Source organism: Anolis sagrei, chromosome 2, assembly GCF_037176765.1.
Source record: "Anolis sagrei isolate rAnoSag1 chromosome 2, rAnoSag1.mat, whole genome shotgun sequence".
NCBI classification, from domain to species: Eukaryota; Metazoa; Chordata; class Lepidosauria; order Squamata; family Dactyloidae; genus Anolis; species Anolis sagrei.
In genome coordinates, this window is record NC_090022.1 from 255958004 (window position 1) to 255985479 (window position 27476).

The 27476-nt window shown below is 38.3% G+C and overlaps 1 protein-coding gene across 3 annotated transcripts in view; it reads right to left on the bottom strand.

Moving 5' to 3' along the window:
* The window catches only part of ADGRV1 (adhesion G protein-coupled receptor V1), a 280553-nt gene that overhangs the window by 15385 nt on the left and 237692 nt on the right, over nucleotides 1-27476 (bottom strand). For all 3 annotated transcript variants that reach the window (XM_060761771.2, XM_067464543.1, XM_067464544.1), the window contains 2 exons: nucleotides 18456-18613; nucleotides 2663-2784 (listed from right to left, as the gene is read on the bottom strand). In XM_060761771.2, coding sequence (XP_060617754.2) covers nucleotides 2663-2784; nucleotides 18456-18613 — 280 coding nt within the window. The remainder of the gene's footprint in view (nucleotides 1-2662; nucleotides 2785-18455; nucleotides 18614-27476) is intronic.

Genomic DNA, 27476 nt, shown 5'->3' on the forward strand with positions numbered 1-27476 from the left:
CATCTCACATACAAAGCTCAGTGATAGAAAATTGCAGAAAGGTTCACTTTAACCTTTCAGAAGAATTAATTTTGTGAATTGCTATTTTCCACTTTGCTCAGTTGTTTTATGGTCAGTGAAGATATTATGGTTACTAATGAAACTTTTCATCAGAGATGTGTTAAGTACTGTAAGACCTGAGGGAAATGGAAGTTAAAAAAAGAGCCATAATGCGATTAGCTTTCCTCACAGCTGCTGCTGAGAGCTAGCCAATGCAAAATTTTGAAATAATGATTAGATTTGTCTTTTAATTAAGGAGGTTATTTTGGAGAACTATCAAACAAAATTAAAAAAAGAAAAGGACCACGAGATTGTTTTATTGCACCGAGAAAGCAGAGAATGTTTTTCGCATATGCAGGTTAGATGCAATTACTGTTAGATGCAATATATTACCTGTTTGTGTATTCGTGTTTGTGTGAACATGTGCATGCAAAAGAGAGAGATGAAAAGAGAATGGGACTTTTGGAGGTGGGGAGGAAACAGCTCTCAGACCGTGGCACATAAAATGCAAATCAAACAGATTCACAGTAAACTTCAGATTAAACTTCAGTAAAATAACATTAAGAATTCTGTCTGTTCAGATATCCATAAAGGGACAGTGCTGAATTATTTTCATAAGTACCATGGCAAAATATTGACTAGTAGACACAAGAAAGATGGGAGAAAATGCTCCCTCCTTCCAGAAATGCATGGCAGCTAATGGCTAGGATGCAGATTGTTTAAAGCATATTTTGAGTAAACGAGTGACTGAAATGATGGCATTGAGGCAGAAGATGTCTCTATGAGCCACTGATATCCATCATTCTGTCCATTCACTCCATTTTCTATTCACTTCATGCATGAACTGGGTTTTTCCTGAACATTAAACTCTGAAGCAAACCTGTTTCCAAACTCGCAGAACATCCTGCTATCATCTAAAAATGTGTTTGAAATACTTGTATTCCTTCTGATGAACAGATATTCATTGATGTTCTTTTTAATTTGGTATTGCTGGCAGTCACTCACACTGTAAGCAATACCACTGAGAAATTTACTTTGGAAATATGTTATTAAAAAGCCCTCTAAAATAAAAGAATTTTCCCATAGCAGGCTTAGGAGGAAATATGTGTAATCTACATGCCTTCATGCATGAAAACCATGTGTAATGATTTCAGTAACTATATGAAATCATAGGCAAAAATTGCATATGTTCTGTTTTCAACTGTGGTGGCAAACACAGATCTACATCTTTTTCCAAGAGAAAAACATATGTAAATGAAAATGGCCATACACAAAATGGTCCCCTGTGGTTATACATTTTTCTAGTCTATCACTTGATGCTTCTTCATGAAAACTCAGTAGCAATGAGGTGCAATCCAAAGCACTGAACCCATTTTGAGGGGTTGTGTCCAGTACCTTGGATAGATCCTTAATAAATTCAAGAATACATTCATCACCTCATATGCATGGAATCTACTTTTCACCACTGCCCAGAAGCATATTCTAAGTTTATCGGTAAATATTAAGGAAGGATATATGTGATTTCCTATTTTTTTATTTATATCCCACTTTTTCCCCATCCCACAAATACATGAAGGTTCTTGAAATAGAGACTGGATCATTATCAGGCATTTATAGCAGTTATGCTCAGATCTTCTTCTGGAGAGTTCCGAATAGCTCATTATCTCTCCCAACCAGCAGTTACCAGATTAATACCTTTCAAAGGGGGTTACTGAAACTGTGTTAAATCCATACCTCTCAAAGCCTGTTGGGTCAGAAATTGCTACCTCCAAGCTGGCCTAACATTCTGTCATCTTCATCCTGGTTTAGCATTTGTATTGCTGATCATATACAGCTTCAAAATGGAATCTGATCATGTTTTCACTGTGAATGCCACAGCATCTGCTGCTAAAAGGCATTGTATGTTTAAACACTGAGGTTTCACATTTAGCTGTCATGGATAATAGCCCGAACTTTTCCTGGCTGCTGTTTTGGAGCAGAGGAAACAGTAAGACTGAGACCTTCTGTGCTCATTCTCACATTCTGGAATATAGATTTACATTGCACTTACAAAACAGTCTAATATACCTCCAGTTATTATTCAGTAAATATATGGACTACATGTCTGTGAATAAAGTTTCTTCTAGGCTTTTACTACCTGCCAAGTCTATTTTCTAAATGAGAAGAATGGTGAGCTGAGAACTAACCAGGTTACTCTAGTTTTTAAAGATGAGCAAGTGTTGTGTGACATTCTTGCAATGCATTTGAGTCATTTTCTTCTAATGTTACTCTCACACACAGCCTTTATTGGCATACAATAACAAATTGGCCTTGTCTGTTAAAGGCAGACAAGGCCAACATAATTACAAAATGAGCTTTCACTGGAAAGGATGCAAACACTTTAATGAGATAGGAACATTACAGTAATTTAAAGCACAATTTCCTAAAGAGCCAAGGATTATGAAGAATGCTTTGACATCCAATGGCTTACTATTATGAAATTTCTATTCAGAAGCTACTCTGCCCAGACACTATTGTTTTTACATTTAAAAGCTCCTTTAACAAAAGGGTGCATACTGCAGTCAAAAATCACTTTACATTTTAGTCAACAGCAGTAGGGAAAGAATACAAGTTAGGTACTTACCTGTAGACAGTTGAAAATGACAAAGAAGACCAACATCCAAAGATGCCTGTAAGCCATGTGAAGTCCTCCCCATAGCCATGTGATGGAAATGAGGGCAAACAGGTATAAAACCAGTGGGATCTCTAGAAACCATAAGGACAGAGACTTTCATTAGGTAAAATACTTTGTTGAAAAAGACTAATTTATGGCTATATTCTTATATAAAGCATTTTAAGTTCTCAATATTTGCTTTGCACATTGGAATTACATAACATGTGCAATCTAGTAAAGGCTGAACAAATTCCTGAAGCACAGCTTTCCTGTATTCTGCCCGATATTTCTTTTCTTTCTCTTTCCTTTTCTCCCTTTCTTTTGGTAGGGTGTGGCAGTGAGGAGGGCAGCAGAACACTATCCGCTGACCTATTTGGATGATGGGAAAGCAAAGACCTAAAAACCACATTTGGTAGCAAATATTAAGGTCAGTGGGTGCAATTCTTTTATGAAACACACAAACAAAGTATTACATGTACTGAGAAGCAAAAGCATGCTTGGCAATTGTAAAACAGTATGGGAAGTAAGTTAAGGTCTTACTGAGTGAGCAAACATTGGTTTTACAAAATATCAAAGGGCAGTGTAGGGACTCCGCCTTGCAAAGTCCAAAAAGGAAGAAGGTACAGTTTCAATAAGCACATAAAATTCCTTGAATTCCATGAAAATGGCATGTCAGGTGATTCAGGGTTGGCCTTTGGTATTGACACTGTACTCACACTGGATTTCAAAGTTCGTATTTGTTCAGTTTTGTACCTTTCACAGAGCAGGTGCTTTTGTAAAGCATTGCTCTATTTCTACATTATTAATCGAAGTGACTTGAAATTGTCAAACATGAGTATTTGGCATAGGAACCCTGTAGCTACCCAGCCTTCCATGCCCACAAATTTATCTCTGGTAAATCATATACTGACAGGTAACAGCACAAATTGCTTCCAGCAATGGAAGGAATACCCAATATATGGATTTCAGTACAACTATCTTAATTATTATCATGGTAGTGATATTTGTTCAAAAATGTTTTTTTCTGTTCAGACACCAAGAATTATTAGAAGCAACAAAACAAATATATATATATATATATGTGTGTGTGTGTGTGTGGCAAGTACTGTAGGTTTCTTCATTTGGGCTCTCACTGTATTCCATAAGGTCTTTAAAGATGCAATTATTTATGTGATGGACAGATCCAAATAACAAATTTTTAGTTTGTCTATGTAAATATAGTAATATAGTGTAAATATAGTACATCTTAGTAATTACATAGTTAAAAATAGCCTTGGGGCCTTACACATGTTCTTCACTACTCATGTAAACCAACTAAAAACCAAGGTTCTTGAAAGATAACACTAAGAAAAAAATATGTTCTTGCTAATTTTGACTGGTTTTTTTTTTTTGTAAAAAGAACATTGGCCTACAAAGTGTACTGTCAGAGGGCACAGCTGTAATATATCCATTTTCTCTTTGACTTCAAGGTTGAAGTATCCATTTTTTCTGTTCTATTATCCAACTCCTACCTTCATAATGTGAAGCATGATGACAACCAAAGAGACATTGCATCTATTTTTCATCAATGTATGCAGGCTATAATATAACCCTATTTCATATTAAATCAAATACTTGGTCTGTCCAAATTCATACTCAGCCAAGTAGCCTGATAACGTTTTACATTACAAAGTTGTTGTTTTAGTTTGGTTTTTACAAATAATGGAATTCTACAACTTTGGTTGACTAGTTGTCATTTGACCACACTATGTTGTTGCTTTGTCACGTGTCACTGGTTTCATCTGTGAAATGTTAGATGGTATGGACTCCCACAAATGGAGCAAGCTGAAAATGTTCCCAGTGAATTACACCTTGTATCATTAAAGCAGTTATCAGTTAAAGCTGTTACCAGCAATTTCTCACTGCTAATGAGAATTCATATACTTTACGTTCATTTTTCTTTCAAAGTGTGAATCTTTTACATTAATTTTTATGCTTTAATGAACCTAAGCTGCTATGCTGTGAAATAAGTAATTAATGCAATATATTGAAAGCAATTAAGAAGCAGTAATGCATACCATGAGTGTGCTTAAATGATTGTGCTTAAGTATTAAAATGATACTGAATGTTCTTGCAAGGTAGCTCTGTCTTTTGGGCTATGTTGTGTGTTTGGGAAAAGAGATAAAAGTCTCTTAAAATTATAATGAAGTGCAATGGGGCAAAAAGGGATAAACATGCCAACATTTGAGATGAAGTCTGAGATGAAGTGTGAATGAATGGAACTCCCCCCCCCCCCAAAAGAAAAAAAGCTGGCCCCCTCCCTCCTCTCCTTTAAAAAACAGCTGAAGACCTACTTATGCTCACTAGCATATTAAGAGGAGGAGGATTAGATGGTTGAGAGATCACTGCCGGGCCTCTGGTTGAGAACTATTTGTATTTGGGCGTTCCTGGTATACACCAGCATGATAATTTCATTTGACTACATAACCAACCCACACCATTTTGTAAACCTTACTGGTTGTTGTACACTAATGTGGATGTTTTGTTTAGATTTATGTTATTATAGAATTTTGTCTGACTGCGTGTAGTTTAATTTATTGATGTCAGGTTTAATTTACTGACGTTAGGCTTTTTAATGTTAGGTTTTAATTCTACTTTTATATGTGGGGTTTTCCTGGGATTTTATGTTAGTCCCCTTAGGGAGATAGGGAGGAATAAAAATAAAGTATTATTATTGTTATTGTTATGTTAGCTAGAATCACAAACATCACGGAGCGCATGAGATAATTGTTCTGGGTTTCCTGTTTTGCTCAGTTCTTTTGCAAGGAATGTCCCTGCCTTATTATTTCAGCCTTGTCACTAACAAAAGCCTCACTATTGTATCTAACCTATTAATACAATGCTGAACCTCAGCCAATATTAATAGTTCAATAGTTGGCTGGGCATACCTTCATAACATTTTGTCCTGGCAAGTCTAGCATATTTTGATCAAACAAAGCCTTGAAATCAGGAACAAATAGAATGTGTTACATAGCTCCCAGGATGACTTAGATGACACAGAATTTGTCCACCAATAAAATACTGCAGAGGTGAAGGGGAGTTTGTCAATTTAATGTGTTCAAGGCAAATACAGATAGGAAATCAAGGGACTTTAATTGACTTTAACAATACCCAACTTACAAATAATTTGGTAGAGTGATTTTGGTTCTTAAATTAAGCATAAGACAGCCTGACGAGTCATACTTACATTCTTCATGAATAAAATTCAAGACACCAAACAACAAACAGTTGGTGAATTAGCCAAGTCATATGCAGAACAGTGTAGGTGAAAAATAACATAGAAACTTAGGCACACATTAAATACCATCCCTGGAACTCTAGTGTCCTTACTTTGTGATACTCTCAAACAAATAGCTTGTATATATATATAAGATGGGGTATTTTGTTTAACTTTCAATCAGTTTGTCTGTGTTTTGGAAATATTCACACATCACCAACAGACTTTTGCATCTGTAATTTCAAAGTAATCTGTGAGAAAAGCTCTTTCCTACTTAAGAAACTTATAGAAACTGAGAACAGTCTGTTTCTGTTGGCCATCTAGTCACACCTGCTAAACTGGTTGCTACCTTTACGGCACACCCTATGACCAAATCCAAACACACACACACATATATGAAGACATATAGATAACACCGAGGAAAAACCTTTCAAGCTGAATGGCTAGGCCATTCCTAGCATTATGGCAGTTCAGAGGTACGGTTCTGTGCCCTTGATCTTGTATACGGTATGGGAATTACAGCCTAATGCTAGAGCAAATTATATTTCTTAATGGGCTCACTGGTCACAATCCATTCCTGTTCCACAAAGCTCTAAAGATTTCTCAACAACTTTTACAAGAAAATTCCAGTAGGGTCAACTAGGAGTGAAAAAGTAGCAAGCGTTGTTGCGCTATTGTTAATGTTTACTGCTTGTTTTTTTGTTTATGAGTTTCATTTTATTGTTTTGTATTGCTGTTGTTGTTTTTGCTGATGTATTGTGGGCTCGGCCTCATGTAAGCCGCACCGAGTCCCTTGGGGAGATGGTAGTGGGGTACAAATAAAGTTTTATTATTTATTATTATTATTAGCAAGGCAGAAAGAGTAAAGAAGGCCAGGGGTGGTTGGTGACTTCCATGTCAAAGATATGGCAAATAAACTTTGTAGCCTAAATGTATCTTCTTCTCTCTATAGTGCTAATATTCACATACAGACCTAGAGTATGCTGAGCCATATATCCTCCCACAATTTAGCAATCCTCCCCTTGAAGCCATATTGTCATTCTATGCTTCGTGATGAGAACACAAAATGAATCCAGAAGTACTGAAACTCCCAAAAGAGCCCACACAGCTCATTACTGGTTATAATTGTGCATTTGTCTATGAGAATATAGCCAGGCACTTCTCTGATCCTTGCTTTCAGTTGTAAACCATGGAATGTCCACATAGGACATTTTCAAGGACTTAAGTTGGAGGAAGCTTTGGGCACTGGAAAGGGGGATGGGAAACCACCACACACATAAAAGTCAGTTACATGTACAAAAAAACTTATGAGAATTCTAGGTTAGATTTTATGTTAGACTTTAACTGAGCTAGCCAACATGCTGAATTTTCTCCCCAAATGGGTTCAACATTTTGGATATTTTTACACTCTTCATTGAAGCCCAGAATGGATGCATAGTACCAATTACATGGAAACTGCTGATCACCATTGAACATGCCTCTTTCCACACTCATCATCCCCAATGGAAGTAGATTTTCATTTGGCTAAAGCTATTTGCATTTTCATGTGTTACGAGCTAATCTTGGGTTGGCTTTTAACTTTAGAGTTATTGCTTTCCTTATTCAGTAAATCACCTAGTGACATTTTTGCTTAGGGGAATACACTAGGGTGTGTGGCCCCATGGGTCATCCACTAACTAAGGACTTAAATGGGAGTCTGGATGGTTAGTAATCCACTCCATAATTTTCTTCCAATAATTATCATTGACTGTATGGTTTCAACATAGCTTATTAGGAGAAACTATTTTCAGCTGGAAGGATCAAAAGTCTTTGCAAGTAAGTCAAGAATTTAATACCCATGAAGCACTACCAAATGTTTCATTTCTTCTTGTAAGGTTAGCATATTGTGTTCATTTTTTCCTGGCAATATCATTTCATGTGTTTTAAGTCAGTAAAAATGAATAATTAAAACATTGTGTTAATAATGCCCAAGATATTTTTTGTAAATATTTGCTTTGCTTTTTCCATTTCAGGATCTTAAGATCCACCCCCCCCCCCCCCCCATTTTCAGTTAGTCTGAACACTCTATTGTGTAATTTATTTCTTAATCATTACAGGGAGGGCAGGACAGAAATAGAGTAGAACTATAAATTTAATATAACAATTAAAAATAAAGGACAAGATTCTGCCTTTGAGTCTCCTTGAATTAAGAGGGAGAGAGTTAAAAACATGTTCAATTACACTCTCAGTTCATGACACCATGTAGATTATTTTACTGCACTTTCAGATTTTCTTCAGAGATTATGTATTTGTCATTTCTGAATTACGTAAAGGAAGGAAACACAATATCAACACAGGAAAAGCATTGATCCAAAAGTAAAGTTACTTTTAGTAAAGGAAAGGAGAAACCAACAATAGCTATGTTGACGTGAGAAAAGAAAAACTTTGCATGCTAAGTAAGAGGGTTTATAAGAAGCTTCCACACAGATGGGAAGTGATCTAAAAAGGAACTCATACATTCAAGCAAAGCTTCTCTGTGGGGCTGGATATACTTTTGTGAAAATGCCCCAAAAGCGAAAAACATAAAAGGATCTGGACTGCAAATATCATGACGGTAGGAGTTGTACAACAACAGAAGTCATCTAGTCCAAAGTTGGACAGATTTATATTGGTGGGATCAACTTCATTTTCTATTAGAACCCTGAAGACCACCAACTGCTACTAAATGAAAAACTCCTCTTGAGCAAATTTACACCCTTTCCCCAAATATAGAAAAGCCTGTCTCTGAGCACATGATCAGCTTAAGATACTTTGGTCAATATCAGGACCAATTTCACAAGTCCTTCCACACAAATTTCCAATCCTGGTGTCTCCTGAAAAATTCTGAGTAACCCGTTGAGTTGTTGGACTGGATGGCCCATGAGGTCTCTTCCAACTCTATGATTTTATGATTCTATGATGTTTTCAAACAATTGGAAGTCAGAAACTCTTTCTATTCTACTTACACATTACCTAGAAACCTGCCAGTAGACTGAGATATGCTTTCTGCCCACTGATGAATCTACTATCAAAGGTGACAGTATCATCATGAAGTCACAATGAGATGACAATGGCCAGTTTCTTGAAGCATCACATGAAGTCACAAGAATCAGTTGTCCCCTCACTGAGGCAGGCAGAAGCATGGGGCCCCTCTTATTTAAGCAGACAACATAGCATGGACACAAATGCCACCAGCAAGAGTGTCTGCCATTATGGGGGTTTTATCTTGAATACTCTATGGCAGGGGCACCAAAAGAAGTAGCAATCATGGAGGTAAGCACAGAAATATTGACATCACTCTTGATATGACAGCGTAGCAACTTGTAGTCTGCCAGATCCAGGCATCCTTTGGGAAACGAAGTGCCAGATTCAAGGAACAGAAGGTGTTGACATGACACCACAGATACAGCAGGACTTTAGTTTCAGTGTGTATGAATCCGCTGAATAAATCATGAGAAAAGGGCAAGGTAACAGCATACAGTGGGTGGAGCAGCAGCATTAGGCAGAAGCTGGTATTACTTCACACCATATGGTGAGGTTTCAACTTGCAGTGTAAGTTGGGGGAAAAGTTTACAGGAAGTAGAAGGTTAGATAATGACTGAGACATAGAAATAGAAGGCTGATACCAAAAAAACCCCCAAAAAAACAAACAAAGAAAAAAGAGTCTGGCCAGAAGATGGCAAGCAGAGATGGGAGCAAAGACATTATGTGGGCAGGAGCACCAAAGTTCATCTATACCTAGCAATGAACCACTCAGTTAACATCACACAAAGAAGCTCTTTAAGTTTAACAAGGGTTGGTGCTCCATTAGGAGACCAGGTTTCTTAGGGCTCCTTCCACACATCTGTATATAATCCACATCAAACTGGGTTATATGACAGCATGGACTCAGATAACCCAGTTCAAAACGGATATTGTGGATTATCTACCTTGATATTATAGGTTATATGGCTGTGTGGAAGGGCCTTTAGAAAGGGAAAGAACTCGGCAGGGCAGGAGGATAGAATAGGAAAGTGAAGATACCAAAATGAAAATCAAGAATTGCAACAAAACGAACTCTGAAATGAGAGAAGAAAATAAAATATGGGGGGTGGGGGGGGGGGATGAAAATATAATAATATAAAATAATGGGTTTGGAGAGGATATAGGAAGTGCTGACCTTTATGATTTTTTTGTGTGTATCAGGATCAACTTGAGAAACTGCAAGTTGCTTCTGGTGTGAGATAATTGGCTAGGGGATGTTTTACCATCCTACAGGAGGCTTCTTTCATGTCCCTGCATGAGAAGCTGGAGCTGACAAATGGGAGCTCACCCTGCTCCCCAGATTTGAACCACCAACCTTTCAGTCAGTAGTCCTGCCAGCATAAAGGTTAAACCCATTGCACCACCGGGGGCTCCTGGCCTTCATGACAAAGCATTGTTACATTGTAGCATTATCCTACAAAAGTGTATGGTAGGGTATTAGAGATGTAAAGAATATTCACGAATAGTCTCATTCTCAACACATTTTCAGACCCCTTCAAAAACATCAACTGATGAGGAGGAGGAGGATGTCATCATCATCTCTGGTGAAAAGGCAAGCTCCTCTAGCTGAGCTGAGAGCAAACGACTTTTGCATGTTGCACTCAGTTTGTAGCAATTGATGTAAGCTGAGGAAAAAGGGAAAAACTGAGAGGAGTAGAAACTTGGACATTTTAAAGACAGCTGAAAAGGTGTGATAGAGGAAAAATTGGAGGTTTGGAGGGGATACTTTCCTCACTAATATTTTCATAAACAAAACCTTAGGAGTTGTATGTTTATAACTCCCAAATATAGGTCTATGCTTAAATAGCTAGAGCTCATAGGATCAGGCCTCTAGGTGTTCTGGATAATACAGAAATATATTGAGTGATGAGGCAAGATTTGACTGAACTTTGTACATTTTCATGTGTAATAAAAGCCCAGTGCTTTGTTGCCCTTTTTCTACAAAAGAGCAGGGAGGGAGGAGGCAACCATTTGAACTCACTAAATCAGTGGTTCCAAACCTGTGGTCTGTGGACCAACAGTGGTCTGCAAGAACTGAAATATGGTCTGCGGCCTCACCATTACTACACCATTGTATTGAGAGTGACTGGTCTCACGAAACCCTCTTATAGTGCTGAGGCTTATTAAATATGGTGGGCAAGCAGATGGCAACTACTGGATGGCATATGTTATGTATCAGAAACTAAAACTGATGTGGTCTAATGCAATTTTCTGAATCAGCACAACAAAAAAACCAAACCAAATTGAACGTTGACCAAAAACTGAGTGGTACTAATGAGTTGTACTTTTGGTACTAATGTTGGGGAGTGGTCCCTGGTCAAAGTGGTCCCTGTTCAAGTGGTCCATGGTCAAAAAATGGTTGGGAACAACTGCCCTAAATGGATGTAGGGGGATGCTTCAGGCTGAATTCCCCATTGCATCACTACTTTCCTTCTGGAAAACACATGCCTGGCACAGAATTTGGAAAAGCTTATTTGTTTGGACTACAATACGCCAGCCACATTTTCCAAGCTATCTTGTAGTTCAAACAGTCCAGTTCCAAGTTAGTCCAAAACTTTCAGGCATGGAGCAGCTGCAGTAGTGGAGAAGGGTTTTCTTTTTCTGAGACAGGAATTATTTCTTGTGTTTCTGTATTTAAGCTGATCCATAGGCTCAAGCTGTTATTTTGTTTGAGTTCTGTATTTTAGCTACTATTCCATTTGACTTTTGTGAAAATATTTTAAAACTCTTGGCAAACAACAAAACACTTTGCACCACAGGCAAACAAACTAGTTTAGAAAACAGTCTGAACCCACTCAAACCTCGCAGATAATTAACACAATATGGTTTTCTAAGCTTTACTTGTTTTTAATCCAATAATCAACCCCCCTACTCTTGAAAAAAGATATTTTGTGATAGGAAAAAGAACACGCTTGCATATGACTGAAATTTTACACAGCTGTTATAACACAACACATTTTATATTTTAATTTCTATTTCTCACATATCATAGAAAATAGTGGATACTTCATATTTAAAAGAAAGTAAATAGATATCTCCATTAGAACCTAAAGCTTCAAAAATTGGTCTGTTTTTAGATAAAATTTATAAAGATTGTGATTCTATGCACACTTTTTTCTGGGAATATATCCTGTTGAACAAAGCCAGATTTATTTTGAAGTACCATACATAGATAGTGGTATGCAGTCTGCATCCTCTATTTGGTACAAAAATATAGATTTATAATGTATTGGTTCTAAGGTGCTTTAACTGGAATGAATAAGACTGCTCCCTGACTTAGTAAAAGTGAGATCTACGATTTCAGATAACCCTTTGCGGCTCAGGTTCCTGGGTCAGAACAGCCCTGAGATTTTAGGGATAACAGGAAGACTAGGGGCACTTCCACACAGCTATATAATCCAGAATATGAAGGCAGAAATCTCACAATATCTGCTTTGAACTGGGTTATCTGAATCCACACTGCCATATATTCCAGTTCAAAGTAGATAATGTGAGATTTCATTCAGCTGTGTGGAAGAGGCCCTAGAAACAATGCCTTGTGATGTCACCAGGGTTGTATCCTAGGGTGGATCTTCACTCAATCATTATCCTGCAGCTGATCCAGCATGATCAGCCAGATCAGCCCCAGGATGGATTGCACCCACACTCACACTCACCATTGTTGTGGAGGTGGGAGGGTGTCCTGAGTGCTCAGTGGCATCAAAACAGTGCTGCCAAACAGCCAACATTACCATTTCCTGTCATTCTCAATATTGTCGCAGTCTTTAGAGAAGTCCTGCTGGTCAGTAATCACCGGAGTGATATTGGCCAGGGCAACAGAGATTTTTTCATCATGAATAAAATGTAATCTGGACTATTATGAACCAACAGTCATCATAATCATTGTAGAAGAGAACGATTTTGCTCTTGAAGAATTCACAAGCTCTTGAAAACTGAAAAGAGTTTCACTGCATGCTTCTAAGACTTTTTTTTCCCCCATGGAGGAGATAGATTCCAAGAGGCCTGAACCTTCTAAAAAATCTCTGCTGGATTAAACTAGGAGGATTTCATGGTATCACGAAAAAATTATTTACAAACAGCAGTGCAATTGATTTTCAGTAAGTTCAATCATGATATTTTACAAGTGTTCAGTCAGAACAAATTTTATGCCATTTGCATTCCAACAGTCTCCCTATATGCTTCAACACCTTGAGCAATCAATTATATCAAACTTCTAACACTGCAGTAACTTAAAACTTCAGTTGAATATTTAAAAATACACTTTAGGTATCCAAAGAAAAGGAGGAGGCAAAGTTGTAAAGGGAACACGAACATAGCAAATATTCCAGGTCTGAACATTTTTCAATGACATTTGGAGGCTAAAGGAAAAAGAAACAAAACATAGACCACAATGCCTATCAAACACTATACAGGTAGTTCCCAAGTTACAAACAATATAGGTTCTATTGGTTTGTTCTTTAGTTGAATTTGTATGTAAGTCAAAACAGATACGTTTGAAGTGTAACTCTGTGTATGTGTGTGTGTGTGTGTGTTTTGAAGAGCTTAGGGAAGGGTGAACATCCCTGTGGTGTTTGTTTTGCTGTCTGTGCCTCGATCATATTTCTCTCCACTTTCTGTCCCTGTGGGCATTGGATGGAGTCGCAATGGGTTAAATCCTTGTGCTGGATGAACTGCTGACCTGAAGGTTAGCTGTTCGAATCCATGAGATGGGGTGAGCTCCCATCTGTCAGCTCCAGCTTTCCATGCGGGGACATGAGAGAAGCATTCCACAGGATGGTAACACATCTGGGCATTCTGTGGGCAACTTCCTTGCAGATGGCCAATTCTCTCACAACAGAAGCAACTTACAGTATATTCTCAAGTCGCTTCTGACACGATTAAAAAAATGGATTTTGAAAAAAATGACTGGTTGTGGAAACAAGGATTGGTGAGAAAGCTTCAGTGTAGATGCCATTCCCCCATGATAACTCTTTCAGGAGCGATTTTCCATTCCCAGGGGTAAATTTCACTCACTTTATGTTGTTGCGGACCCATTCTTAACTATGAGTCATTTATCATTCAACTTGGCAACTGCTTGTAATTAATTGTTATAATAAAGATGTAACAAGAGGAATAATCCACCTTTTCTCATCATCATTCAAAATGTCTCACGTGATACGAAAAGTGAAATAGAAACTGTTGCAGGTGTATAAAGAAGGACCACCAAACTCCATGGACCTTTTCTGATAACTAGGACCACAGTCTTAGAAGTATAGTTCTCTATTATAAAACTGAGTGCTATTCTTAGCACTCATCAGAAATTGAAAGAAACAAATGACAATCTAAACCTTTCTTTCCGCTCTAATTGTCTCAGAGGTTTGAAGTAAATAAGCCAGGAAACAAGGGAAGGTACATCTTGTGATTACATTTAACTTCTTCTTTTTTTCCGTAATGAGACAAAAGATTTATGTCTACAGGACGCAACCCAACAGGAAATTCACTGACACAATATCTTCTCACTTGTAGAAACAAGCTAGCTGATAATAATAATAAAATGAAATAAAAGCAATGGTAAAAGCCAACCCTGATACTTTACATATATGTTTATACAGTTCCTAGTTGACTCTAAAGCAATCTAAATGGGGGAAAGCTACTCTCAAAAGTATGAATAAAATGTCAAAAATATTCAGAGATGCAGAATTTTTTCAGTGGAGATTTACCACTAATTCATATTTAGACAGAATAATAGAATAATAGAGTTGGAATACACAATCAAAGCACTCATAACAAATGACAATACGATCTCCTACATGCTGAGGTAACGTATACTGCTGCTAAATAGCTCTTACCATCAGAACATTTTTCCTAATGTTTAGGTGGAATCTTTTTCCTTTTCCTTTTTTTGTAGTTTGACTCCATTGCTCGGTGAACTAGTCTCTGGGGCAGCAGAAAACAAGTTCGCTCCATCTTCAATATGACATTCTTTCAAATGTTTAAACATAGCCATCGTATCACCTCTTAACCTACAATCGATCTTCTCAAAGTTAACCTTATACCATTTTGAACATGTTCCAGCTTGTAAAGCTGTAACACATCCAGGGAACATATTTCTCATATAGAAGTATGCACATTGGTCACAGAGGAACTCTGCTGTGGTTATGGGCATTGCAATTTCCTTAAATGCAAGCATGACTAGTTGAGGACCTGTTACACCATCTGCCTGCTGAACAGTTTTATATTGGTCCAGTGAACCTCTCTGCAGTTAGGAAGAGCTGAGTAGAGAGGATAAAGCATCTAGAGCCCCAGAAGGAGAACACTAATGGCTTGATTAAGGTTAAAGTGAAAGTACTGTGTGTGCCCTCTCTGTCTCTCCTCTTTGTCTATTTATGGGCAATGATATGATTAGAATAGTAGTAGCTATTCTAATCATAGCTACTGTTATAATATTATGATTCGAATAGTAGTAACTATTTTAATCATGAGTCCCTAATGGGGAGATAGAACGGGATAGAAATGAAGTTTCACTATTAGATTAGATTAGGCTATATCTTATAGCTCCAATGACAGTACATCAATAAATCTGTTATAGACCACTGCTTCTTAAACTGTGGGTCCCAATCCCAAATGGAATCCCCTTAACACAATGTTGGGGTCACAAAAATTTGGCAATAGTAAAAGTTTTTTAAGCATCATCAAGTGGCTGTTTTAGACATTTATACAAATTTATTGTGCAGTGTTTACAGTGGATTCTGCAGAAGATGCTTCAGCTGTACTTCATAAAAAAAGGAAAATCAACCGATTGGACAACTCCTTTAAATTTCAGTATGAACTTGGGAGCAGATCTGACACTATGGTTGATATTGGAGCCATCAGTTACCACTGGGTTAGAGCAGAAAGATACTAGGATTCTTTCAATACCAGCAGTGAATGTAACTGATGAGCAATTCCTTATACATCACGCTATCCACTGAAGTACTTATCCTTCCACTTATTTATCATTACCTATCCTGGTGCTCAGCCAGAAATGGTCCATATTGATAGGGGGATATTTGGATTTATGGTCTAAAAATAACTTTTCTGACTTGAGGTTAAAGAATACAGAACTCCCCCCAACCTGCCCAACTGAAAGCAATAAATAGCCAACTGAATCTCAAGCCATGCTTTCTATTGTATGTTGTGTTAGAGAGGTGGGCACAAAATAATACAAACCAGATTTAAATCCCTGCTCACCTATGAATCCGAAATGGAGGCCTTCTGTTTGTAATTACTTCCTAGGCCTAATTTAAGGCCCAGGTCTACTATCAAGATCAAAAAGTGACAAAACACATTGAAACCAATGTTAAACTTTGAAAATATGGAGTGCAGGGGTGTTCTACTCTACAGAAAACGTAAAATAACAAGGCATATTGTTATCATGAGATTTGCAAGGCTATGATTAAAAACACAGCAGTGGGGTAATAAAGAAGTAGACAATCCTCACACAATGGCTTGAAGGCACAGGCTGATAAAACTGAAATCATATCAGTTGAATGCAACCACAGCAGGTGCTCTTAATCAAATTGTGCATCCTGCCAGCTGGCCCACCCAGTGCTAAGCAAACTGTGTCTTATGCTGTTGAGAGTCTGCGCTATCTTCTCTTTTTCCCCTCTCCACCGATACAACATGAAGGTCTGGTTCTAATCTATCTCAGTACAAGCTCTTATGATAGCAAAATAGGCCATATCAGATTGGCACGAGTATCTAATATCTATCTATAGAGGCATTCTCAAACTATTTGGGATTCCCTTCTGTAAAAAAGACACTTGCAGCTTTTCAAGAAGCAACACATTTAATAGTGTGCACATCTGAGAGTCAATTGCATAATATCATTTTTTTCAACTTTTGGCCTTCTGAAGACTTTTTTTCATGATTTTTCAGCTTCGTCATCAGTTAAAAGAACCTCAGATAATAAGCTGAAGAACTCTGGTTTGAAACTTCAGTCAACAGCTGATTCCCAGAGAAAAGGTGTCTCAAAAATGGTCAGTCTCTTGACATACTGGATTTTTTACTCCTAGAACTAGAGTAAAAGATCAGTGCCTCCCCTCACCAGGACTAGCACCAGCCAAAACAGTTGGCTTTGAAATAAAATATTCCTTCTTCCACAAAAGCATACATTTTACTCAGAAGTGATTTATTTTATGCAAAAACTCTGCAGCAAAATTTCCAACCCTTGAAAGTATGAACCCCTAGTCATGACCAACATAGATTCAAAGAAATTCAAGTAAATCTGGATCCAGCCTTTAGATACTAAGTATCAACACAAACTGTTTGCTACTTGTTTTTGGGACAGGGAGGTCTGTAGTTTTTAACAACTGCATGATAGGTAGAAATTTTTACAGTTACAGCATGTAATGTTGATATAATTTCATGGCAAGAAAGATCTCACAGGATAAACTCCTGCCTGATGTAGGAAGAAACTGCTGATTTATATGAGAAACTTGGTTTGTTTAGATATTGGAAATTACAACCTTCTTCAAGCCTCCTCTAGTTATTTGTTTAAATATAATCATGTTGCTTACTTATTATATGTATGTTCTGAAATGCAGCTTTCTTTCCTTGCTCTATATTTTCATGAGAAGTTGTGAGAGGGGCTGCAGACCACATGATCCGCTCTGAGATGAGCACAGAGCACAGACTTCTTTAGACTTTGGGACTGCTCAGATCGCAGACTTGCAAACACTTGTGTTCTGTTTATTCTATGATAGCTGCTGTGACCAGATGGCACAGAAAGGATCTCTAACATATCTGTAACTTACTGATAAGTTGTGTACCTGTGCATGCTGAACACATGAAGGCTGTGAGTAAACCAAATATGTTTTTTTTTAAACCAAAGTCTACTTTATTTTGTCTTTTAAGTGCATAATAAAAAGTTGTTTTATGGGAGAGTAGCTATATTTTTGGGCACTGAAAAATACTTCTTTTATTTGTCGTGTCAGGAGCAACTTGAGAAACTGCAAGTCATTTCTGGTGTGAGAGAATTGGCTGTCTGCAAGGACATTGCCCAGGGGACGCTCAGATGATTTGATGTTTTTATCATCCTTGTGGGAGGCTTCTCTCATGTCCTCGCATGAGGAGCTGGAGCTGATAGAGGGAGCTCATCCGCCTCTCCCCGGATTCAAACCTGCAACCTGTCAGTCTTCAGTCCTGCCGGCACAGAGGTTTAACCCACTGCGTCACCGGGGGCTCCATAAAAATACTTCTGAAGATCTGCTATTTTTATGCACTGTCATATTCTGTTTCCTAACAGATCAGAGACAACAGATTATTCAGTCTAATAACTGAAGCCAATTGCCTTGCACAATTACATTTGGTTGTATACCACTTCAGGAGATTCTACTCAAATGGGTTTTTGGCTCTTCTTTAAAAGGCTGTGATTTCTAAGTCATGCTTTTCTAAAAGGTTATGAATATAATTTTCTAAAATTAGAATTATTTCAAATCTTCATACCTGCTGCATTGGTTCTTCCTCTGAATACATCATCATATGCTTTCCACTGAGGTGTCACTTGGTAGGCATGGATGAACACGACAAATACTACCACCAGGCAGACCAGTGGTACCAGTGCAGCTGTGAAGAGTGCTGCATAAATATTTGGAATAAAGCACCTGAAAGGAAAAAGAGAGAAAACAACAAATTTCCTTTTCAAAACTTCATGGATGTTTGAGTGGGAGGTGAAAACTACACATTTAACAAGCTAAAAATTATTTTAATTATCGATTTTATGCTATTTTGTACTGTATTTTTGTTATTTTACGTATTTTATGTTATGATGTATTTCTCTTGCTTTGTTTTGTGTCTAACTATGCTGTATTATTTTTGGGCTTGGCCTCCTGTTAGCTGCCCCTAGTCCCCTTTGGGGAGATGGTGGCGGTTATAAATAAAGATGATTTATTTATTTATTTATTTATTTATTTATTATTTATTTATTTATTTACTGTATTTGTATACCGCCTTTCTCAGCCATATTGGCGACTCAAGGCAGTTTCCAACAAAACAGTATACATAGTATCACAACACAATTAAAAACATTACAAATTACATAAACCACAACAGCAATAAAAATAACATCATTGGCGTCTCCTTATTGTAAAGCATTGTCCAATTCCATCGTCAATCATCGAATTCCTATATCATTTATCCATATACGTTACTCTGTGTTTGTGAACGCTTGCTCAAACAGCCACGTTTTGACTTGCTTCCGAAACGTTAAAAGGGAAGGAGCAGATCTGATCTCTCTAGGGAGGGCGTTCCATAGCCAGTGGGCCACTGCTGAGAAGACCCTGTCTTTCATCCCCGTCAAACGTACCTGTGACGAAGGCAGGACCAAGAGCAGAGCCTCTCCGGACGATCTCAAAGTTCTAGATGGTTCGTAAGGGAGATACGTTTGGACAGGTAAGTTGGGCCAGAATCGTTTAGGGCTTTAAAGGTTTAAACCAGCACTTTGAATTGTGCCTGGTAGCAAACTAGCAGCCAGTGGAGCTGGTGCAACAGAGGGGTTGTATGTTCCCCGAGAGCCGCTCCAGTTAGCAATCTGGCTGCTGTCCGTTGGACCAGTTGGAGCTTCCGGACAGTCTTCAAAGGCAACCCCACATAGAGAGTATTGCAGTAGTCTATACGGGATGTAATGAGAGCGTGGACTACCGTGGCCAAGTCAGACTTCCCAAGGTATGGGCACAGCTGGCGCACAAGCTTTAATTGTGCAAATGCTCCCCTGGTCACCGCCGAGACCTGGGTTTCCAGGCTCAGCGATGAGTCCAAGATCACACCCAGACTGCGTCTTCAGGGGGAGTGTAACCCCGTCCTATACCCTGTTTGGCCTTACGACTGACCAGGAGTACCTCTGTCTTGTCTGGCTTCAATTTCAATTTGTTAGCCCTCATCCAGATCGTCACAGCAACCAAACACCAGTTCAGGATTATTATTATCTAGCCAAATAATCTGAAATGAAAAGTTAGGGTTTTTTTTTTAAAGGCCTAATTAATTAATCTTAAAATAACAGTAGATTTTGTCTATTAGATGCAGTTTACCTTATTTTTAACCCAATGCTATTTTTTAAACAAAATTATGACTATAGAAAATAATGTATTTTTAAAATCCATAAAATATGCAATTTGGGCAATATTAATCTACACCATTTTAATGCATTATGTAATTTTCCAGGCATAGCACTCAAATCTCCAATGTTTCTTAAATACTTTTTTTTAAAAAAAGAGGGCACAATTCTAAGCTATAGGTTTGATTCTAGTTAAACCAAACTTGTAGATTGAAATGATTATTTCTCTGCTCCTGTTACCATTTCCCCTCACTTTGTCAACATTTGATTTTTATAATCTCTCTCATCTTGGTGCCTCAGCTGGATAACAGTATTTCTGCTGAAAGATCTCCTTCAGTCCATGGATGCCTGTTTTAGGTAAGTATTCTTGAATGATCAATGCAAGCCAAATTTAAAGAAGCTAATCTGAATTCTGGATTTTACAAAAATCAGTGATGACTCTTGGATGATATAATTGACAAAGGACAGATTTGGTCTCAAATAGATTGGAATGGACAAGGGAATACAGATATCCCTGATCTGTTGGGAGATACAAGGAGATGGCTGGGGACAACAAAGCTAAAGGGAGGTCCACTGAGCTTCTGCCACGAGCTAAAATGACACTGCTAGCCTAAATGTCCCAAGAAGCAAATAAAGGCAAGAGACCAGACTGGTCTCATTTAAGGAGACAGCCACTGGGAGCCTACTAACCCGGACTGTTACAAAGAAAACCCATGAAACTTTTGATTGTTCTGAGACTACTGAGTTGAAGGGGAAATGTAATCTGATCTTTGTCACTCACCAAGAAACTAAGATTACAGGGTTACATAGAATATATTTTTGCATATAGGTACTGTATGTGCATGTTGTTATTTATTGTAGGCCATTTTAAAGATGTTTAAACTAAAATTTAGGGTGGGAACGCAATTGAAAGTTGGAGTATAAATAAATCAGTGAAACTAGTAACAAGAATGACTGTCAGGTTTCACATATTTACATACCTAGTTTTCCTGTTTCTCTGAACCCTCAAATACAAGATTAGAAGTTAAACACTCCCACCTTGCCTTCACCTGCTCATACAAGAACACTGTTTACTCACTCAACTAAAATGGAAAGAGTTGGAGCAGGTTTAAATGAGGATTAAATAGTCTGCATAAGTGATAGGAATACAACAGACAAGAATGAAAGCTCTCAAGTTAGCTTTGTACATAAGAAAATCTAGCAAACTCAACGACCTTCTTTTCCCTGGAACTATTACTTGACTGTGAAACAGAAGCAATTATAATTGTTGTTTGTTCTTCTTGCTGTCTGTAGGAAGGAACACCAGTATGCTGAAATTAAAAATGCTTCCCTTCTTAATCTAAAAAAACTATCTTGTTAAATGCTTAATATCATGTACTCTGTTCTACAGAGAGCATGCAAGGACTCATCAGAGCAATTAATTGGAACATTCTGAATGATATTGGCAGAAAAGGCTGACATGACAAAAAGGGCTTACCCAGTCTTCTCCACGCCCCATTCCATTTATAAACAATATTTAATTACAATCCAGTAAACATTTACTGGAATAAACCTGAAATAAATACACAGACTCCATGGCACTTAGTATATTTATACCAGAGTACTGCTATATTAACTGGATATTTTAGCGGTATACTTGTTGGTTGAAAAAGTATCCCTTTACTGTAGCAAATAAGGTCTGGTGCAACCTATAACCTCTAGAAATCACATAAGCATTCAAATGTAATTCCACAGCCTTGAGATCACTGATTAAATAACCTTTTCCAGAAGACCCCCAGAGTTTGTTGAAGAGCTTATGTAAAGAGATAACATCATGAAATCAATAAAACAAGCCAAGAAGAAAGTTCTGCAGAAGTATTGATGAGAACGGAGTTATCAAAAAACATCCCAAAATACGAACAGCTACCAGAATATACTGTGAAACTCATGAGGGCAAAATGTTCCCTAACGGTGACTTTAACTAGAGAAGGATCAGTTCTGGTGACAAGGCTCATCAAAGATCGGTGACTGTATTACTTACAGAAGACAACAAAAACACTAGGAATAATTCTAAAGTAGTTGGAGAGAAACAGACCTTTCATCATACACATGGGGCTCTCATTTACAAAGTTGGGCTCTCTAGAAGCATGGCACATGAAAAGTGCTGAAACGAACCTATATTAAAGCCCATTTAGTGTTTCCAAAAATACATGCAAGAGACATGGCAAACACATGGGAAAATATTTTCTGGGCCAGTATGACCCAAACTGAACCTTCTGGTCTTTGTGCAAATTGTTATGTGTGGTACAAAGAAATGCTCACAGATAAGCATGCTGGTGGCAGCATCATGTTCTGGGGCTGATTTTTCTTGAGAAGGATTGAAAAACTGGGCTGGATTAGGAATAAGATAACTGGAACCTCTTTCAGTCTGAAACAGTCAAACAGTTTAGAGGCCTTCCAGACTCTAAACACACAACCAAAGTAACAACAAAGTGATTTAAAAACAAGAATCAAAATTTTTGAATATATGTGGCAAGTCTTGGTGTTCACTAATGGTCTTCATCCAACTAGACAAAGCTGAAGCAATTTTGCTGAGAAAAATGAGCACACATTTCAGTTATGCAAAACATATTTGCTGACAGTGGTATTTCTAATAAGTGTTGAGCCGGGGTGTAAGTGCTTAAGTTTGGTTTTGCTTACTTAACTTTTACGCCACAGTAAAAATATTTTCCACTCTAACTGTGCTGAGTATCTTACGTACTTCGATTGGTAACACCTCAATTAAACCCATTCCAATTGCAGGTTTTCTCTCAATGAAATGTGGAAGGGTCAGTGGAGGAGTGAATACTTCTACCAGCCAAGGTAGCAACTTTTACTGAAATGGTGGGAAGAGATAGGGAGCACTTCTCCAAAACATCTTTAAATAATTGTGGGCATTCTGCTTATCTAGTACTCCCTATCACCATTCCAGCAAATTAATTTTGGAAGTTGATCTTAGGACCTATTTTTCTTTTGGTTTTTGAAAAGGTAAAATATAAACATAACCACTAGGAATGCCACCAACTGAAAGAGAAGAACAGAGCTTGAAAAAGTTTGTTAGATCATAGCCCTACAAATTCCCTACTCTATGACTATGTTAGCTAGAATCTGTAAGAAATTCAGTCTCTAAAATTATTTTTTCAAAGCTTCAGAGAATAACCAGATGTTTTGCATGCTCTGCCATACAAATGTGATTTTCTTGCACATGCATGCATGATTTGACTGGTCTGTTCCATCAGAATCCCTGTGACTGACATAGGACAGCTGTCATGTATTGTGTAGATTTTCCCTAAATCTGTGAACATGTGTTTTCATGTGCATATGACTTCATATTTGCCCTGTCTATGCCAGACTGCAATTTCTGAGAACAGTTTCTGAGTGGGCTCTTTCTTTTCCTTGCAGTGTGAGCTACACACCATCTCTAGCACTGCATGACAGATCTCTGACCTGATTCTGCTGTCTGTGTATGATGAATGACGCCTTTTAATGAGCACATGCTTCTTGCAAGCAAACTAATTTTGTTCATGTGGCTTCCTTTACTGACCACACACTGATGTGAGGAAATGGGTTGGGCATGAATATGTCAGAAGGCTTATCTGAGCTTTGCCAGTTCCACTTTTAAAGAAGAGCATTGCAGTTTGTGCATAGCTGTAACATTCACAGTTAATCACTTTCAATGTGCATGGGAGAAAGCATTAACCCAGTCTCTTAGGCTGTGCTGATGCAGACACCGTGCCAGTTGATTTAATTGCAAATGGTTTGAAACCTACATCTGAAAAACAGGGAGCAGAGTTTGTGAACCCAGGGGCCTTTTATCAAAAGAACTGCATCTGGCTTTCTCAGCTGATGAACAGGAAACAGCAGATACATGTAAAAGCAGCAGAACAAAAGCTTCCCATTGGCTGTTTGTGCAATACACTGTTGCTGAGCAAACATTAATGCAAATGTTTGAGGTTACCATTCGCTCAGATGTTAGCTTGTTTGTTCTCATAGTGAGACGAGGGGGAGAAATTGTGGGTGCTTCCTTCTAAATCATGGCCGACTTTTAGTCTTGTCAACTCTGTGACACAAAGAAAATACTAATGAGACTGGTGTAGGATTTGTCGCTATGGAACTCCCACAGAACAAAATAAGAGCCTGCCTTGTAGTCAACCAATTTTATGGGTGCTAAAGATCACCTAATACAGATTAATATGCCTTGACTATTCTGTAGTTTTTACAATCCACATCTTCCCAGGCACTAACTTTCTTTCAGAAGGACTGCACAGACATCATACATCTGCTCAGATGAAAACAGCCCTGTTCCAAATAAATCCCCATTTCTGACAAACCAGTCTGCTTACTATGGTTACAGGGAAAGCATTTTTTTTCTATTTGCTCCCAAAAGCAACTGTTGTCTGTGGGAAAGTTTATGAAGTAACACCAGGAACACCTTTTGCATGGCATTGTGTGATCTCAGCTCTAAGCAGATCAGTTCCTTTCCCATTTTCCCTTTTCAATTTTTCCCCCAAATATTCCTCAAGGGAATGTGGAACTCCCTCAACTGGAAGGGAGAAAGTGGCAGCAGTAGCAATGGACTAATTTAAATCCATTGAGTTACGAGTTAGGTTGGAAATATAGCAACAAAAAGAGACAGTTTTATTTTATTTTTTGAACTAAAGGTCTTAACTTGGACAGGCAGCAGCCACACTGCTCACTGGAGCGGCGTACAGGGAGCATACAATTCCCTTGTTATGCTAGCTCCACTGGCTGCCGGTCTGCTACTGAGCACAATTCAAAGTGCTGGCTTTAGCCTATGATGCCCTAAATGGTTCTGGCCCAGCTTACCTGTCCAAATGTATCTCACCCTATAAACCATCTAGGAGCTTATGATCATCTGGGGAGGCCCTGCTCTCGGTCCCACCTTATTTGCAGGCACAACTGGCGGGGATGAGAGACAGGGCCTTCTCAGTGGTGCCCCTTGGTTATGGAACTCCCTCCCTAGGTATATGAGATCAGCCCCCTCCCTCCAGATCTTCTATGAGAAAGTGAAAATGTGACAATAAATGAATTGTAGTTGTATTAATAACTCTATAGAATATAGCTATCAATTAAATGAGGCTTTAGGGATAGATATTTACATAGTTCCATAAGTTGGAAAAGGATTTTCTTTGCATCCAGAAGATCCTGCTTTGTTCTATATTGAAAACTGCACAGGGACACCTCAAGTATCCCAGGACTGGGCCCTATGTTTTAATTTTCCACCTTTACTCAGGTGAATGTTTAGCAATAAAATGTAAACACAATTTTATTATCATAAAAATATCTCTCATTCAACATAAGTCAACTTGATTGATACTTTTCAGCTTATTATTAATTCAAGGTTAATGATATCTGGAAACTGGCACTAAGCTTGCTGGCCCCAATTCAATCTCTCCCAACACAGTCAGTGCACGTAACATAAGATCTAAAAGTAAGGATAGAAAAAGCTGGCTTGTGTCCAGTTATTAAATAACTTATTTTCCTCATATTATCAAGGAAAGAACAAGGGAATTTCACGCCACACATCTAGTAGCAGTATAACACAAGAGAAGATGAGATACAATGTTTGTTATGGGAAAGGATAAACTGTCTTGAAAGAGCCTCAGATTGGTTCAAGCATGCAGTTTTATTAAATATTGCATTTGACACTGCATTATGATTAGAGGTCAGATAATGCACTATTTGGTTTCAAGGAAAATAAATTTCATTAAGATTTTTTGGAGGGTAGAAGACAAAAAAGAAAAGAAAAGAAATATCTTGGAGTTTTCTATTTCTCTTGATATAGTTTTAGACAAGGATTCAGGTATGGGAATAATGCAATTGTGGGGCTGAACATAGTATGCCAGGCCACGGATCACCATAATATATCTAGTATGCTATAGAGATAAGAACAAAAGTAAATCTATTTATTTGAAAAAAAATAAGACTGGCCCCCAAGATAGTTACACTCCCAAAAACTGCACTATGCCTTGACTGCACTATGATTTTTTTCAAGGCTCTACATCAGACAGGAAGCTTATATAAGTCGAGAAGGCCCCTATTCCTGACAGTCTTCTACAGCTTGAGGAAAAGACTCAGTTAGAATTCCCATTCTTGTTCCCCCTCACTGAGCGACTAGTTTAAGTATATGGATAGTTTGCCCACCTAGCACATCTATATTCTCCCTTTCCTTTGTGTTGCCTGGATGGTGCTTATAGCATTTTATCCTCATGTGTGAGAGGCTAACTTGGTCAGGATATCAAGTGACCAATACAAACGGATGGTGGTGTCATGCTTGTGCTGAGGATAAAGAGGAAGTGTTTCTTCTCCCAGCATCTGAATCAGGGGCAAACATAAATCACAGCAGCATGAGCAGCCTGACATTAAGGAGCCCACCTTTTGCAGAGCAGGAGCAGCAGCCCCAAGGGGACAGGGATACAGAGTCAGGGCAGGATCAGGGACTTCAGGAAGCAAACTAGGAGCTAAGTATTCCAGCTAAACTGCAATTAAGAAATGATTCCATTAAACTGAGAAGATCCAGTCAGTTGGCCGAGAGCATGGCTAACAGTTGGGATCACTTGGAAAAGTGGCATAAGTAGCTGAAGACTGGCTCAGCTAGATGCTGGAAGCAACATTGGGGAAATTGCTACAACCTGAATCTCTGTTGGTGAACCTTGACTTTGGCTAGACCTTGGTGTGTGGATTACATTTGGGCTTGCAGCCTTGATGTTGGTGAGGTATCCGGCTTTGAACATATGGAAAGGACTTTGAACTACTCTTGAGTCTCACCCTTATTTTGGCTGACTGCTGTGGATAACCTTGGACTGCTTTAGAGTATGATACAGTGTGTGGCTGTTTAACCGTAATTTGCTGGACAGGAATCTGACAGGTGAGCTAGATCCAGATCTCTCTGAGGTGAATCCAGCACAGGTCACCGCATCACAATAGTTCTTTCAGTGCTATACTTGGAATAAGTGAAGGAGGCACCATTCACATGGGATCAAACCCTTCCTTATTTGCAACCTCTTTGTTTAATAGATGTCAACTGAAGTCTGCCATTCATTTTGATGACTAAAAAAAAAAATTCACACCTCTCAAACATTTCTAGTGAGTTCAATGTCAACAGCAGGGGTCCCTAAAGTAAGGCCTCTGGGCCAGATGTGTCCCTCCAAGGTCATTAACCCCCCCCCCCCCCAAAGTTAGACTTAGGATAGCCCTAAATGTGAAATGACTTGAAGGCACACAATTATAAGAATCCTAATTAACATGACTACCTCATCAGCCAGAAGCAGGTCCACATTTCCTATTAAAGTTTATGTTGGTCAAAATTGGTAAGTTTATGTTGGTCAAAATTGTTCTATGAATTTGTGTATGTTTTTTCAAACTATAGTCTGACT